This window comes from Crotalus tigris, unplaced genomic scaffold, assembly GCF_016545835.1.
Source record: "Crotalus tigris isolate CLP2741 ecotype Arizona unplaced genomic scaffold, ASM1654583v1 scf7180000018831.1652172, whole genome shotgun sequence".
In the NCBI taxonomy this organism is placed as follows: Eukaryota; Metazoa; Chordata; class Lepidosauria; order Squamata; family Viperidae; genus Crotalus; species Crotalus tigris.
The window spans coordinates 266282-284662 of NW_024097221.1; the positions used below are offsets into that span (position 1 = coordinate 266282).

At 34.5% G+C, this 18381-nt stretch overlaps 1 protein-coding gene across 7 annotated transcripts in view; it reads left to right on the forward strand.

Annotated features, from left to right (window-relative positions):
* PPFIA1 (PTPRF interacting protein alpha 1) overlaps positions 1–18381 on the forward strand; it is a 58569-nt gene that overhangs the window by 24048 nt on the left and 16140 nt on the right. For 5 of the 7 annotated variants that reach the window (XM_039356815.1, XM_039356818.1, XM_039356816.1 and 2 more), the window contains 14 exons: positions 280–354; positions 979–1080; positions 2279–2500; positions 2740–2886; positions 4413–4547; positions 5351–5434; positions 5974–6105; positions 6673–6735; positions 7265–7344; positions 7474–7621; positions 10258–10481; positions 12782–13016; positions 14772–14801; positions 16271–16422. In XM_039356815.1, the coding sequence (XP_039212749.1) occupies positions 280–354; positions 979–1080; positions 2279–2500; positions 2740–2886; positions 4413–4547; positions 5351–5434; positions 5974–6105; positions 6673–6735; positions 7265–7344; positions 7474–7621; positions 10258–10481; positions 12782–13016; positions 14772–14801; positions 16271–16422 (1829 nt within the window). The remainder of the gene's footprint in view (positions 1–279; positions 355–978; positions 1081–2278; positions 2501–2739; positions 2887–4412; positions 4548–5350; positions 5435–5973; positions 6106–6672; positions 6736–7264; positions 7345–7473; positions 7622–10257; positions 10482–12781; positions 13017–14771; positions 14802–16270; positions 16423–18381) is intronic. The other 2 variants (XM_039356817.1, XM_039356820.1) reach the window with 1 other exon arrangement.

The following is an 18381-nucleotide window of genomic DNA, read 5'->3' on the forward strand; positions in this document are numbered from 1 at the left end:
AGATGTTGAGACTCTAGAAAGAGTACAGAGAAGAGCAACAAAGCTGATTAGGGACTGGAGGCAAAAGCAATAGGAAATGCATAATGGCATTATTAGATTTCCTTAATCACTTGATGGTTTCAGTCATAGGAAGTATGTTGATAATTTGTGTTGTTTTTAAGATTTATCCCCATTCACCAACATTACTGATATACATTTATTATTGATAGCTACTGAATATTTCAGCATCTAATGCTAGCAGAATTGTTTGGTGTTTATATTTTAACTTTAACCTCCTAGGTAAGAGAAAGGTTACGAGTAGCACTTGAACGATGTAGTTTGTTGGAGGAAGAACTAGGTACTACACATAAAGAGGTAAGTTATTTCCAAAAAACTAAGTCAGACTACTGGTTCTGAAAAATGTCAGATTTACATAGGACCTATCAAGAGAAGGGAAAGCTTTCTTGTAGCCAGTGGCTGTTTGGCAATTTTTTTGGCATTGAGAAATTTGGCTAGTGATATCATAACATAACTGAAATGGGTGGGTCCAAATCTGGGGTTTTGGGGGGGAGTGCATGGAATTAAAATTGAAACTGCAATACAGTTGGAACCACACGTACTTATCTAGGAAGGATATTGCACAGGAATATCAAGGAATGAGTTTTCACTAGCAGATACCTAAAATGTTTTAGCTTACCTTAAAAATCAGTTGACCAATCTTGTTTACTAGTTAAATATAAGACAATTGCTGATTTATTGTTAGAATTTTTTATTGTATTATGTTTTAAAGACAGGCTTGTTACTTGATAAATATCTTCTAAATAGATTATAAGAATTAGTCAAAATTCTTTAAAATCAAGGGCATTGTTATCCATTCATGAATATATTTTGTGAATATTATCACTGCAAATAATTATTATTTGTTAAATGTTCCTTTTTCTATTTGAAATATAGCAGGTCAATTAATATAATATTTTATTTTATTTTATTTTATTCCAGTTAATGATTTTAAAAGAACAAAACAATCAGAAAAGAACACAAGCTGATGGAATGCCTGATATTAATCATGATCAGGAGAATATACCTAGCACTAATGGGAAGGTATGTTTAAAGCATCTTTTCATTTGCCTTTTCATTCAATTTTTTGAGAGGAAAAAATTTGTTTATGATACAGCAATCTCACTTATTTCTCCAAATCATTCCAGTGAAAAAAAGAGCAAGTAAGCTATTTTAATGTATTATTTTCTTGATCATTTGATCCATATACAGGAGATCCTCAACTTGCCAATTGAACCCAAAATTTTTGTTGTTAAGTGAGACAGTTGTTAAGTGACTTTTGCCCCATTTTATGACCTTTCTTGCCACAGTTGTTATGTGAATCACTTAACAATCACTTAATAAATTAGTAACCTGGTTGTTAAGTGAATCTGGTTTCCCTATTGACTTTGCTTGCCACCAGGCTGCAAAAGGTGATCACATGATCTCAGGACACAGTAACAATTATAAATGTGAACCACTTGCCAAGTTTCTGAATTTTGATCACGTGATCATGAGGATTCTGAAGTTTGTAACTGTGGAAAACAGTCATAAGTCACTTTTTTCAATGTCATTGTAATTTTGCATGGTCACTAAGTAAAGTATTGTAAGTCGAAGACTAACTGTACCATTTTTTTATAGGGGATGTTCAAGTAATAAGAGAAATAACATTTTCAGGCAAAAAAATGTTTTGGGCTGGTTCTTGAATTTCTGAGGACCAGAAGTCCACAGTGAAAAAAATCCCGAAAAGTAGTAAGAACAAGCTATTAGTTCTTTTGTTCTCACTTGAATCAGTGGTTTAGTACAGGGGTCCCTACCCCCTGGGCTGTGGCTCACTAACAGAAGGCCAGTTTGAAACCGGGCCACACGAGCAATGTGTGAGGGCGAATGCACACGGAGCTCCACTTGTGTGCGCAGCTCCCCTCACACGAACAGAGCTTCGCAAGTGCCCATCGCTCATATGAGCGGATCTGCGCATGCGAGTAGAGTGCGTGGGCGCATGCAGCTCTACTCTTGAGTGGAGCTCCACAAGCGCTCACTGCTTGCTTGAGTGGAGCTGTGAGTGGCAGGAGCTTGTGCTTGTGCAAATGGAGCTCTGCCACTTGCACGGAACTATCTCCCCTCCCCCCTTGTGCCAGGTCGCCAAGCCAGAAAAATTGGGGACCTCTGGTTTAGTGTGAGAAATTATATGGCACATATTTATGCTTTCATGATGTTGAAGGTTTTTTTAAAATTAACAGTGGCATTTTCCTCCTCTGAATAGAGATCTTCCATTGGCTCTTTGAATCATGATGAAGATCTTGCTAAAGTAATAGAACTTCAAGATATCATAGAAAAGCAAACTAAAGAACAGTCACAAATGAAAGAAAGAATTACTGCCCTTTCTAATAGAGTAGCAGAACTGGAAGAAGATCTTGATACTGCTAGAAAAGATCTAATCAAATCTGAGGAAATGAACACCAAGTTGCAAAGAGACGTACGAGAGGTAAGAATAAATTACTTTTTATTATGATTTAAAAAATTAATTATATTCACTTTTCTGTATATTTGTTTTCCCCGTGAGTTAAAGCATATCTTGTGGTCTGATGTAAGCACTTGGTTTGGGATCATTCCCTTGGGTTTCTATAATAAAAGCTATTAAATTTTGTTTTAAGACAACCTGTTAAACACGTAATGGAGGGAGAATATATATATTTCTGTAATTTTCTGACAATGTTAATTTAGGCAATGGCTCAGAAGGAAGATATGGAAGAAAGAATTACAACTCTTGAAAAACGCTACCTCGCTGCACAACGTGAAGCTACATCTGTGCATGATCTTAATGATAAACTTGAAAATGAAATTGCTAACAAAGATTCATTGCATCGACAGGTAAACTTATTATTTAAATAATACTTTGAGGTTTCCATAAATTAATACTAAAAGTTTGGGGTTGGGAGAGGGGTATCTAATAATTCAAGCTAATTTGACATGGATGAAATTTATGCAAATTTGTTAACCATATTTTTTTTTTTTGAAAATTTAAATTATAAATGAAATCCCCTATGGAAAGGAAAGGAAAGGAAAGACTTTAAATCTGAAAACCCAGAAAAAGTGCGGATTGTCTCAGGTTTTGTAGCTATAAGGAGGTTGTATCCTTTCCATATTTTATATTTTTCCCTCAACAAAAATGCCTCTTCTTTGGGATTTCTGTGGAGATCTTCAGGGAATGGCTATTCTTGGGTTTTTCAGAATGGAATTTGCAGGCCTCCTAAAGCTTTTGAGAGGGAAAAAAAAGTGGGTTGCTTGCCATCAGTTGCAGTGCTGTCACAATCGTAGATGGCTTTGGGATGAAGGAGATAAAGCATCATCACTTTCATAAACAGGAATTTAAATATTTTGCAGTGGCATCTGTAGCACTTTTGCAAAAGTTCAGTTTTACCCAATAAAATTGAATCCCAGTATTCAATTAGGGCAGCCAGGAAGTTTTTTATACAATGTGTAATTCAACTTTGAAATTCACCCTGATGAGATGTGGTGCTGGTTACCAGCTTGATTAGCTTCAAAAAAAGGTTGGACCAGTTCATGGGAATCATGGGGATCAGTAGCTATAGCCTGGATGGTAGTGTGACAGCTTCTGAAAGCCATCTGTTAAGAGACAAGTAAGCTTCTTTGTGCAGTTGTTGGCTGCTGTGAGAACAGACTGCTGAATTAGATGGGCCAGGGGTCTGATCCAACAGAGCACTGCTTATTTTCTTAAAATTCCAAACATATTCACTAAACCAAAAACGTTAGTGAATGAATATGACCTGGGATACCATATCATGTGTTTTGTAAATATTTTAAATTATTTAGCTCAGAAAAGTTATAGTCAGTTCAAAAATTCAGTTTATAGCTAATACTGGATATTTAGTGTACAGCTGGCTGTGGCCTACATGATAATTTCTGTATCCTGAGAATGTATAGTAGAAAGACACCCCTTCTAAAATAAGATCTACCTCCTTGTTGTGGTACCCTCAAATCCATCCAAATTTAGTTCCAGAAACCACAAATTTTAATATGTGTATAGGGAGATAACAAAGGAAGTCTTTTTGTGCTGCATTTTATATGTAACAGTTACTCTAACAGTTTTTAAGATAATCTAGTAATATATCTGGAAAAATATATTAAAAGGAAACTTTAATTTGTTGTGGAATTTTAGTTTTTATTCCCTATTAAATGAGAAATCAAATATTTTTAATAATAAACCTACTTCTGAATGCTGTGTTGCATATAATTTCAGTGATTGCACAGGACCTGTCCTGTATAATTTCCCATCTCAGTTTGCTCACATGTTTCTTTTGCTAATGGAAAACTATTGAAATGTCACACAGTATGTCTGCAGCTGTTGCTACAAGCAACTTTATTTTTGCTTCTAGAGTGAAGACAAGAATAGGCAGTTACAAGAACGATTGGAACTGGCTGAACAAAAATTGCAGCAAACTCTGAGAAAAGCTGAAACTCTGCCAGAAGTAGAGGCTGAATTGGCTCAGAGAGTTGCTGCACTTAGTAAGGTAGGCTGGGTGTTAAGATATATATTTACTAGAAATGGTTGGTTCTTGATCATTTGGATTTTCTTGTATTTACAATTTTTTTTAACCAGGTAATTAAAATTGCCTGATCTACTCTCTATTTTTATCTTGCTTTCTAATCCTTTGGTATAGCAATTCATTGTTTTTAATTGGTTTGAAGATGTTGAAATAGCCTTTTGTGCCTGATTTGAATACTGACTTATAAAATCTTTTTCCAGTTCTTAATAGAATAAATTAAGTACTCCAGCAATTTTGTATCCAATATTTAAAAGTAATTCTTGATGTCTTTTCATTTCATTTTTTTCTTGCTACCATTCTATTCCTTATTTTTGTAGCTTGACTGTTTGCCTTCTCGGAATTCGGCAACTAAAGATGTTAATCTGTTCGAATATACTTCCCAGTCTAGGAAGGTAGAATTTACACAAAGGACTTAAGTCCTTATTTCTGCTTGCTATTGCTTGTTTTTTTTAAAAAAAACTTCACACATTAAAATGAATGTGGGGAAGATAATAGAGATTTTTTTTTCTGAGATGCATAATGCAAATGTATCTCTTTTGTCAAGATTTCCTGTTGCTTCAGTCATCATAGCAAGATGTTATGGAGTGAGAAAATAAATTGCTCATTTGATGCATGAATTCATCCAGCCTTGGCAGTAATATATCTTGAACATCTTGCAGTGTGTGAACAAAAATAGCAGTCTCATACAGCATGATATACTTGTTTGCTAATATTTTTCTTCTGATGCATTCTTAGATTTTAATTACCAGTATTATTTAAAATGGCAGGCTGAAGAAAGACACGGAAACATTGAAGAACGATTGAGACAAATGGAAACACAGCTAGAAGAAAAAAATCAAGAACTATTAAGGGTATGTCATTACAGGGAGGACATTGTGTTTCTTTTCTCTGGCATAAAAAAAAATCAACGATGAATTTCAGGTTGGCATAGAAAAGCTTATATTACTAATCTGCATGAAGTTGAAATAAGATGGGTAAAACTTATTTAGGAGTATACATGAAATACTAGTAAAAAACATTAGGTAGCACTAAAGGGTAAGTTGGAACAGAATTAGCTGCCTATAATTAAATATTAATGTTAAAATCACACAACTGTTTTCAATGGAGTCAGGATTGGCATTTAGTGACTATATGAACAAATGGCCATCATTTCCACCAATCTTCATGTGGCTTTTCAAAATAGTTAATTTAGATGTCATGATATAAAATGTATGAGCTATCATGTTTGGAAAGACAAAGATAAATCCTATTAGAAAAAGATAAAAATCCACGGTTGACAGAGTTTATACATTAAGTATATATAAGTAGGTTTATACATTAAGTATGCAAAAGATAGTGGTGCTCATTCTTGTTATTTATTTTTTACCTTCCTCCTATTCCTCTTATTTAGGCCCGTCAAAGAGAAAAGATGAATGAAGAACATAATAAACGTTTATCTGATACAGTTGATAAACTTTTATCTGAATCTAATGAAAGACTTCAGCTTCACCTTAAAGAAAGAATGGCAGCTCTGGAAGATAAAGTAATTTTAAATATGAATGAATATTACTTCAAGTGCAGTAGATGCTTGATAAATTGATAAAACATATTTGTAAAGACTATAAACATATAAAGTTCTGTCTGCCTGCCTGCCTGCTTGCCTATCTCTCTATATCTATCTATCTATCTATCTATCTATCTATCTATCTATCTATCTATCTATCTATCTATCTATCTATCTATCCAGCTGTTAATAGATATAAGTGATAACAATCTATTATGACAATCTCTCCTTCATTGATAACAAAAAGCAATTATATCTACTTATATAATGCACTGAATTAACTATTATGCAACTTCCTATCCTGAAACTTAGCATCTGGAGATCAAGAAATAAATGTCTATATCATTTTTAAATATGTAGAAAACATAGGATCTTGTTTAGCAGAATGAGTGCAAAGAGTGTGTATATCAACTAGAATGGGTGGCAGAATTAAATATGTTATAATCATAAAAGTAAAATAGTAGAAAGGTATTCTTTAAAAAATGCAGACCCAAATCTTAACAGCTCTTTGTATTAATTAACTTTTGTATTAAATTTAATATCCAGAATTCCCTTCTCCGTGAAATTGAAAGTACCAAGAAACAAGTGGAGGAGCTTCAAAATGAAAAGGTATTAGATGAAAATAAAAATGTTGTCTTAAGTTGTAATGAATAAAATAAAATAAAAATGAGACTCTTACTTTTGTGAAGTTTTAATATATTATGCCTTTTTTGTTGCAATTATTTCTGCACTAACAATAATATTTCATTTTCCATAATTTTAACGGTTTCATACCAAGTATAATGTAGTAGCCCAAAGATAATAGTCATTCTGCACAATTTGTGAATTTTTTTATTTTTTATTATTGTACGTTTTGTTTTTTTAAAAAAAATGATATCAAAACTATAGCTGATTGTGGAACTTAACTGTTTTGCTTCACTAATCTTTTTTTTTCAAAGCCTGTGTTTGATAAACCAGTAGATTATTTACAGCAATAATGAAAGAATGAAGAGTATTTGGGTGATAACACAATATATTTTAATTTTTATTCAAAAGACATTCAAATTTAAAATTTAGAATTATCTAAAATATTTGAATATGTTTGAAAAAGTATACACCTGTAATGTTAAGCTATGTGAATAATCTTTTTTCCCCACAGGATCAGTTGGTAGTAAACGTTGAAGCAATAAGGGCTGAAAATGACCAGTTGAGGATCAGAGGCCCTGCTCTTCATCATAGGTATAATTATTAGTGAAAATCGTTCTGCATTCAAGATGCGCTAAATTAATCCATTTCATTGTCAACAACTAACTGAAACGTATAGGAGAGTAATTATTAATGCTAAATCTGCCTCTGTTTTAATTTCAGTAGGCCACATTTAGGTAGTGTACCAGATTTTAGATATCCACTGGCACCTTCAGTTATAGCAGACAATCAGACAGATTCCTACAGCACCTCAGTTCTACGACGTCCACAGAAAGGACGCTTAGCAGCTCTGCGAGATGAGCCTTCAAGGGTAAGTTGGAATTTAAGCAAATATTTTTTAAAATAGCTTAAGCTAGTGCACCATTTTAAAAATACTTATTTATTAATTTACCTTCAAGTCAGTCTTGATCCATATCAACTACATGTTTTCAGAAGTTATTTTTTGCCATTGTTTATCTTCCTAGGGCTGAGAGAAAGTGACTGGCTCAGGATCACTAAGTTGGTTTCTTTGCCTAAAGCAGTTTCCCTGCTCCCAGTCTATTACATTAACCATTAGACAAAATTGGTTCAGTTTATTGATATAAGTCTTCAAAGATTTGCCTGCTTTTTTATCTAATGTATAGGTGGTTTGGGGCTGTGCTGTTGTTGCTTTTATTGTTTTATTGAGGAGGACTTTTTGCCCTGAAACTTCTTTATTTTATTATTTATTATTTTATTTTATTTTATTGTTTTATTATTTTATTTATTTTATTTTATCATTTTATTATTTTTATATTTTATTTTATTGTTTTATTATTTTTATATTTTATTTTATTATTTTATTTTATTATTGTATTGTATTGTATTGTAAACAACATTCCATGTAGCTTGTCCTGCTACATGATTAAGAACTATGTATTTTAGGTTCAGGTATTTAAAACATGCATTTGAAGCAGCTGTTATTTGAAAGCCTTGATGCATGAGGCAGATAAGAATATGAATTGCAAAATATAACCTTAAGTAATGTTTGAATCTGTGTTTTGGAGGGAGTATAACTCGTTTAATTAAACGTATTTAGATTTGTTTATGATTTAAAATAGATTTTATATTATAGTTATAGATGTTCAAAGAAAGTAGTGTTTAAAATTGTGTTCTGGGAGGAACTTATATAGAATGATGGATAATATTATAAGTATGATTAGAAGATGTTTAGAGTATATTATAATGTGCTTAATGATTATTACTTTCTAGAGATAATCTATTTAATTTAAAATATCTAGACTTGTTTAGGATTTATATGTGTTTTAAGTTTTATATGTGTTTTAAGTTTTTTCTTTTTTTTTTTTCTTCGAAATATTTTGGATAAGCCTGTAATCAACTCTGGGAGGTCCAGGGGAGGGTTAGGGAGGTTTGGGGAGTTGGGGGAGGGTACGGGAGGCTGGGGGGGTTTGGGGAGGGGATTTGTCTTGTAAAATTTCAAAAATTTTCAAAAAAAAAAAAGAAAGGCAAAATTGTGCAGACTTCAGTGCATGTGTATATTTATATTTATAAATCAATAATAAGACTATTCATTACTTAACAATACTTTAATAATTCAAAATGATTTGTACTAAGTATGCAAAATTAATCTTCCCTCAGCCCACCTACAGAAGTAAGATTCGGGTGGAACGTTTGCTTGATAATTTACCATAGATTACTGCAACCAGCTCCCAAAGTTGGGCAGCTGGTTTTAAATGTTTGATTGGCACTCTGTTTGTAGAGCTAAACAGATAAGACAGTTAATTTCAACATTGCTTACAGGGAAACTAGAAACAGAGATATTTTAATGATGGTTCTCTTCCATCTGCTATTTTGATTCTTTCATTTATATCCTGCCTTTTCTCCAGGAGCTCAAGGTGGCTTATATAGCACTTTCCCCTACTGTTATTCTACAAGAACAGCCCAGTAGTGTAGGTTGGGCTTAGACACATAGTGATTGGCCCAAAATCACCCAGTGAGCTTCCATGACTATGGATAGACTTGAATCTGATCTCCTAAGTACTAATCCAACAACTTCACCACTGCATCACAAAGCATTGTGCATAGAGGCTGGATCTAGACCTGTGGGTCGGGACCCCATTTGGGGTCGAATGACCATTTCACTGGGGTCGCCAAACCACGCTGTCTGCCATTTTTTTCCCTTTTCCCTACCTGTCCTACTCCCTCTTATTGGTGGCCACACCCACTTGGGGGTCACCACAACATGGGGAACTGTATTATGGGGTCACGGCATTAGAAAGGTTGAGAACCACTGATCTAGACTTACTATTTCATAACTTAAAACTATTTCCTTTTGTGGAGTCAGATCCAGCCTTGACTCCTGATAGATGAAAGAAAAGGGTTGATACTTGCGGATTCCCTGTTCCCTCCATAGCACCTCCCACATTGTTTTTAGAAGACCAGCCCATTTTCAAGTGTCATAGAAAGCATTGGATGAATTACTAAAAAATGTCCCCTGCTTCTATTGCTCTTAAGTGAAATTTTGATTGGGGAAATCTGGATCCAGCCTATATGCTCTATTCACATAAACTGGGATTCTAATGGATCAAGACCAAGTTGTATGTGTGGTTTATTGAGTAAATTATCTAATCCTGTTTCGTTTCTTCTTTACAAGCCTGGGTTATAAAATAAAGCTTGTGTTGGTTTATGAATTCTGCCTGATAAAGGAGAAAGAAAAAAACAGGATTGGGGCAATGATTGACGCACTAAGTAATGTTGCATTTATATATTTATTTTCTTAATTTTTAATCATAAAGTATGTCCTGTGAATATAATCTAATAATGTTTGTTTTGCTTTTATTGCATTCTAAATACTACTGTTGTGATTGATTTCTGCAGCATGTAAGTGAAGTTATACAGACTTTATATATATATTTTTAAATGGAAGAGATATTTAAAATTACAGCTGAAATCATGTATTTTAAATAGGTTCAGACTCTTAATGAGCAAGATTGGGAACGTGCACAACAAGCAAGTGTATTGGCAAATGTTGCACAAGCCTTTGAGAGTGATGCTGATATCTCAGATGGTGAAGAGGACAGAGAAACTATATTCAGCTCAGTTGATCTCTTGTCACCTAGTGGTCAGGCAGATGCCCAGACCTTAGCCATGATGCTTCAGGAGCAATTGGATGCCATCAATAAAGAAATTAGGTACAAAATTAATTTTTGTCATTGTTTTTCAATATTACATTTGAAGTTCACTAATGTCCTTTTATTCTCGTAACATTAGAAATCTGGCTTCCTTTCAGTGGCTTGACCTGTAGGCGCAGCTAAAAATATTAGTACTTCACTCTATGTCAGCCAGAGTTTAGTTACTTTTGTTAGTGTTAAATAGGGAACAAGAACTTAACATTATTTAAACCTGGAGAATAAACATGACTAAATATAGACAGAAAGATGAAACAGTAAAGGAGAATATTTGTAGCTCATGGTCCTTGGTGTTCTCTGAGCTTGTTTTCTTGTAGCGATGTTACCTAGTTTGCCTAATGAAACATCTGCAAGAAAACAACTAACTCAGAGAGCACCAACAATCCCTCATAATGGAATGTGAAAGTGACTCTGGGTGCCGTACAACACTTAGTTAAAAACTAGTAAATACATAAAAGTTACAATTAAAAAAATAATTAAAAAAGGCACACAAAACAGGAGAGGATGATATTAAATACAGTAAGCAAGGGACCGCCAGGCCAAGTAGTGGCCAAAATTGTGGAAACCTTTTGGGAAAAGTGTACAATAGAAATGCTACCTTTGGTTAAGTTTCCACCAATTTTTCTTCTAATTTCTTTATAATTGTAGCCTTGTTCACTTAATAATACTATTTTACATCACTTTCTGGGCAACCAGTCAACTCTTTGCACCATTACTTTAATTTTATTACGTTTTACAAGCTCACTAAATGAAAGAACACAAAAAGCCCAACTAACTTGATAGCAATCATATAACACACTGACAAATGTCCTCTCAGCTTCAATACATGACATTAATAATTGAATCCCACTGTGATCTGATTGGCTCATTGCCAAAACAAGATGACACCTGATTGGCTGTCAAAGCACTCTTGCTCATTGGCTACAATCAGATGAAGGAAAGCTACCTGATATACACCTAAGCAAGTTGTGCTTCCTTTTTCTGGTTATTTGGCTATAACTTTTCATAGAATACAGTACAGATAATTGAACAAACTTTGTTGCATTGCATTCTTGATTAAATTATCTTTCCATTGATATATAATTTTATGGTCCTACTCAAAAAAAAAGTGGTGTTACTAGCCATCAAACCTCAAAAATACACTTTTCCCAAAAGGTTTTCACAATTTTGGCCACTACTATTGGCAGGTTTTGCAGAATGTTGAAAGGGATGGAGTCATTCTGGATACGAGATGAGTGGCATATAAATATAATAAGTAAAATGGAACTAAACACACTCGTTGCGGGGGAGGGGAGAGAAGATTCCAGAAGGTGCTATGTCAAAGAATGCTTGTGTCTTGGGACTTGCCAAATGTAATTCACTGATGGACAAGACTATAGTGTGCCCTCTTTGCCAGATCTGATGGGGTAAGAGATGTAATTGAGGATAGGGGGGAGGCTCCCTCAGATAACCCAGCCCACACCATGAGTTTTATCAGAAATCTATAAATTAATATTTTAAGGGTTGAAATCCATGAGATGAGTTAGTTATCAATACCTTTTTTTTGTTTTTTGCTTTCCAATTCATTGTACCTAACATATTGAAAAAACAGGAAGATTAAGGCAGTGGTCTGTGTAAAGAAGCTTATTTTCTATTGGGTAGAATTAGCAAGCAAAGTTTTTAGCATCTTTTTCATTTCCCCCAAAATAGCACTGCTCTTACTGTAAGAATCTGAAACTAAATAACCATTTCTTCAGTGATGTGTTATTAAGAAACAGAATATTAGTTGGTTAGCTTTCATTATATAGAGCATATATAAGCAGCTACTACAACTTATTTATCCCAACTAATTGTATTGTCAGTGAATCTTTAAGGAAAGTACTTGTTAAGTTGCAACAATTATAAATTATTTTTGATTGTAATTGATAATTGTATTTATTTATTTAATGTATTGGTCACCTAACTCCAATGGACTGGAGTTTGTACACAATGGAATAATATCAGTGGTTGTTATTTGAAAAGTGTGTTTCCATTTTATTCCTACAACTGTATCAAGCACTTCTACATAGACCCTAAGATTAATCCTGTAATTAAATAATTTAATATTACATGAAAGTATATTTAAAGTAATATAAGAGACATTGATAAACAAATTCATTATGTAGGTTGCAGTTATTTACTTTCGTTCTGCCTGGTGTTTAAATGTGTGTCCTTTCCCAAAGTTGCATTGGGCTGTAGATACATTCTATATATGCCAACTGTTGTATTTGTTGGTTGTAGCGTTGCTTTGGTTTTATGAATTGCATCATTTCTTAATTCTTTAGATTGATCCAAGAAGAAAAGGAAAACACTGAGCAAAGAGCAGAGGAGATAGAAAGTCGTGTTGATAGTGGGAATTTAGACAATCCTGGTCGATTCCGATCAATGAACTCTATCCCACCTCCCTTTCCTAGTGGAAACCTTTCTGGTTCCTCTCCACCAGGAAGTGGGCTTTCTACTCCTCGAAGAATGCCACACAGTCCTGCTCGAGAAGTGGACAGACTAGGAATTATGACATTAGTAAGTATTACCTGTTTCATCTTTTCTCTTTCCTTCCCCTATATGAAAATACATCTCTAATATTTTCCCCACTTTACATGGTGTTTATGGCACTGTTTGTGAATGGAACGCCTTGATTTATGTCTTAGCAATAAATTAAAAAAAAAAAACAGGAATCTCCTAACTATGATTTCTTGTCTTATAAGAAAGTAGTTCTGAAGCTAGTAACCTTAACTCTGGCTTCTTTAATCATATTTTATGCAAAAGAGCAAAGAAATTATGTGCATAAATTAAAACCTGATTGTACATACACAGAGAGACATATCAGTTTATTAGTTAGGTTATGACTATGTGACCTGCCTCTACATCTTGATTATGAAAGTCATTTTTTTTCATTATGAGATATTGATAGGACTTTAACCTGAGATTTAGCTTATGTTTGGAACTGGTAGCAAATTGTATCTAATGAAATGTAGTTTGTTTTCTTTGACATTATTAGCAGCTTTTCCACAATACAGTACATTTGGGTTGGTTTTGTTTTGTTTTATTTTTAAATAATTATTACATCTTTAAGAATTGAATTCAACAGGTAGGGAGTGATGGAACTTGTAACTTAAATGGTCTCATCAACTTCTGAATTGTAGACTTAGCTACAATTTTGTGTTTTGCAAAATGCAACTTGTCCTAAATTCTTTTTCCCTCTTGACTGGGCATAGAAGCTAAGCAAGGTTGGACCTGTTTAGTACAAGCAGTCCTCGCCTTATCACTACAATTGAGCCTAAGAGTTCAGTTGCTAAGCAAGACAGTTGCTAAGCAAGTGAGTTTTGCCCTATTTTACAACCTTTCTGACCACAGCTGTTGAGTGAATCACTGCAGTTGTTAAGTTAGTAACTCGGTTAAATGGAGTGGCATCCCCATTGACTTTGCTGTTCAGAAGATCTCAAAAGGTAATCACATGACCCCGGGACATGCAGCCATCACAAATATAAGTCAGTTGCCAAGCATTTAAATTTTGATCACATGACCTTGGGGATGGTGCAATGGAAGTCTGAAAAACAGTCATGAGTCACTTTTTTCAGTGCCACTGTAATTTCGAGTGGTCACTAAATAAACTGTTATAACTCGAGGTCTACCTGTACTTATATGGAAGGCCTCCAAAATACCAGGAAAATAGGATAGTGATCTTGGAAAGCAATAGGGAACCACTTCCTCTTTGATTTCAAGAAAGTTACATAAATTTCTCTATGAAGTTACCAAGAGTTAAACTTGATTTGATGGAGACTTTGTAACCATGGATTCTGTTGTAAGAGAAATCATAACTCTTCTTTTTTCTGTATATAAGAATTAGAACAATATCTTTGCTTCAGTCTTTTTTCTTGCAAGATCCCCAAGAATCCTCATACTTATAAATATATATTTTTATTGAAATGTTTAGTTATTAAGGATCCAAGTGTTTTTAGGGTAAAAATATACTTTTACTCCTTATAGCTAGTTAAAGATTTCTTTCTATTTTTTACTAGCCCTTAAGACTGACCTCCAAGATTGATTATATTTAAACTGGTCTGCAAAGGGGGGGGGGAAACCCTACAAATCATAGCCATGCTTTTAGGACAAAGATATTTTCTAGTTAATATAACAATTTAGTCAAAAGGCTTACTTGGTATTTTACTTCACTTTCCCCAAATAATCGTAGAATGTTATGTTAGTTCTTTTAAAATTGAAATTATCTACCAATCTGCTTTATTTTACTTTCTCTTCTTTGCATGCATCTGTCAGCCTAGTGATTTAAGGAAACACCATAGAAAGGTAAAGCTTCAATAGCAGACTTATGTTGAATCTAGTATTATACATTGTATGCATGTGTGTGTGTCTGTGTGTGTGAAATGCCTTGGTCAACATGACCACTCCTAATTATGCAAATTATTTCTATATGTCCATCTTTGCTGTTTGCTTATTCTCCAGATACATACATCCCACTAAGCCTTTCTTCATTGAAAAGCAGAGATAGAAACTGGGTAGTGTATTTACATATTTGCTCGTCAAAGAACAAAATAATTTAAAAGGTACAGTGTAGGCCAAAACCCTATATGTAGAGTAAGGATTTTCGTACATCCCGTTTCTCTGCTTTAGATTTTTTTAAAAGAACAATGGCAGCATCATGCTATCTAACCTCTACCCAAATCAGATTTTAGTAAGTATTACTAAAATGAAATGGAAATCACTTTGACTTTTAGATGTAGCTATGTTTGGATTCAATCTAGAGAATGATTGGGTAGTTAAAGGTCTGCATTTCTGATTGTAGTGCATTTCACGTTAACTCTTCTTTTTCTGATTTCTGTGGGCCAGCTTGCTGTAGAAACATGGGATCTAATTTTGTATCCCTTCTTATTGTATACTGCATTGAAAATGTCTTGTCTTTTAGCTGCATAAACCTTCAGATCACTTGCATTCCTAAAAGATTAGAAATAAATGTAGTAGTGATGCTTGTCAATGGTTACTGAAAAACTAAATATACATATTACAACATTATTTCCTTTACAAGACCTTACTTCAAATCTCTACATTTCTGTTTTTTTGGAAAGTTTTAAGAAAAAAAGAAATCCGGTAAAATGCTCTATCGAATTCTACCTATTAATTCAGTGGTTCTCAACCTGTGGGTCAGGACCCCATTTGGGGTCGAACGACCATTTCACGGGGGTCGCCAAACAACGCAGTCCGCCATTTTTCCCCCCTTTTCCTTAGCTGTGCTACTCCCTTTTATTCTATTGGCTTTTGAAAGCCAATAGAATAGACTCTCTTGAATAGAGTCTAATTCTATTGGCTTTCAAAAGCCAATAGGAATTGTCCAGGCTGTCTCTGCCCTGCTGAGCCCGCCAAAAGTCCCATTCTGCAAACGGTGCTGCACCAGTTGAGTAGTCCTCGACTTACGACCGGTTGAGTAGTCCTCAACTTACGACCGGTTGGGGGGTCGCGGCATTAAAAAGGTAGAGAACCACTGTATTAATTTCAGGAAGTCACTTCAGATCTTCCAAAAGTAATTTCAAATTTATATAGTTCAGTTGCAAGGTACATTGTTCCTTGTGTATTATCATACCTACTTATGATAAAAAATTATAAACACCTCTTCTTATTTGTATAGCTTTCTTGAGAGATAATTTATCTTCACTTATGAAAAGAGCAATTTCTAAGACAGAGAAATTTGTAATAGTTAAAATGCTCTGTTTTCATATCTTAATTTAAGATGCAAGACATACTTAAGTTGCATTCATTCTTAGTCTCCAGTTTCTAGAGAAGAAGTTAGAGATGACAAGGCTACAATAAAATGTGAGACCTCACCACCTTCTTCACCTCGATCACTGCATTTGGATAAATCTTATAAAGGAGCTTTGCATACAATGAGCCAGGAAGATATAAGAGATCTTCGAAAGTAAGTCTTTTGAATAAAGATCGAGATTTGTATCACAAACAACTTTGTATGGTTATGTTATTTGTTCCTTTGGCCTCCAAAGACCAGTTTGCATTGCTGCCTGTTTTCTAAATGTTCTCTTTTTTTAACCTCTTTTCCCCATTTGTGGAGACCTTTACTTTTGCTGGCAGTTTGTCTTCTAGACCAGGGGTAGGCAACCCAAAACACTTAAAGAGCCACTTGGACCTGTTTCCCACCAAAAACAAAACACTGGGAGCCGCAAAACCCTTTTGATATCTAAAAGGAAGATAACACTGCATATATCCTTTTTTACCTTTTATGTGTGTGTGTGTGTGTGTGTGTGTGTGTGTGTGTGTGTACGTACATACATACACACACACACACACACATATATGTCATAAAGGTAAAAAAGGATATATGCAGTGTTATCTTCATTTTAGATATCAAAAGGCTCTCTCTCTCTCTCTGTCTCTCCTTCCCTCTCTCTCTCTCTTTTTCTTTCTGCCCTTGGTCTGCCAATCCCCTTCCCCAACACTCTTTCTCTCTCTCTCTCTCTTTCCTCTCTCTCCCTCCTCTCTCTTTCTCTCCCCCCCTCTCTCCCTCTCTCCGATCTTCTGCTCACCTGGCAAGCTGGCTTCAAGCTGTTCTCCAACAAGCTCAGGGGTAGGCAACCTCGGCTCTTTTATGACTCATGGACTTCAATTCCCTGAATTCCTGAGTCAGCATAGCTGGGCTAGCTAGCTCTCTCCTGTGCTTCCTGCTTCCTACAGAGATGCAGCAAAGGGAGGAGCCACGCCCAAAAAGATTTTCAGCTTGTCAGAGAACACAGTGAGTCCACTCTTTTTTACACACAGAGAGAGACAGAGAGAGACAGAGAAGCAGGGAAGCGCAAGTGCCTCTCTCTGTCTCTGTCTCTCTCTGCAAATGGCAGAGGTGGCTGAAAGCCACAGGGGAAGGCACAAAGAGCCGCATGCAGCTCTGGAGCCGCAGGTTGCTACCCTGTGTTCTAGACTATTTGAGATAATTCTTGGAGGCATTATACCCTCTTGCTCCTAGTATCACTGCTCTTCCCTTTTCTGTACTAATACAACGTTTTGTCCTCACATTCTTTGATAAGGTGGCAAACAGGTGCTTTCTACTTGTGGCAAATTTCATAATTTCCATGACTTTCAGATACCAAACTAAAGCTGCAATGCTAAACACAGTTCTAGGGGGAAAAGATCCCATTCGAATTTGTGCTGACTTGGTGCATTTCTGTTTACTTAAAATTAATCATAAGATCTAAATGGATTTTAATTTAAAAAAATTAAATTTATCACCTAAATTTTAAACAGCTTTTGGACTGAATAGTTGCAACACTGCTTCCTTTTGAATTAACTTCCCATTTTTATGGCTTTACCAGTTCAAAAACAATAAAAAATAATTTTAGAACCATATCTGGGAGTACTGAGAAATTGTATCTGAAAGTGGTTATAGTAGTCAAGCTTGCTAGTAGTCTTATTCGATCTGATTTTCAGTTTTGCTTAATTCACATATTGAAGTTGACACCTTGCAACTTCTCTGGGGGTTTTTTGTGTTAATATAATTCTCTTTAATAGTATTTTAGTAAATAGATTGGGTTTGATTACATTATAAATTAATTAGGGGTCTTTGTTAGCACCAAAACAGTCTAGAAATGTTTTAATAATAGCAGTAGTAAACTATAGTGTAATAACAAAATGTGTCAGAAATAATTAATTTCCCATAGTTATTTAAAATACAATTAACTGAAAGAATTCACAGTAGTAATTATAATTATTTATATTGATGGATTCTCTATTTATGTATTTCTATTGGATTTTAAAAGTGATAGAAGTTCAGGTGATGTTATAATTGGTTTCAATTTCAAATTTATGTAGAAATTTCCTTAAAAAATTCTGTTACGATGGTTTTAATAAACATCAAGTCAAAAATTTACTT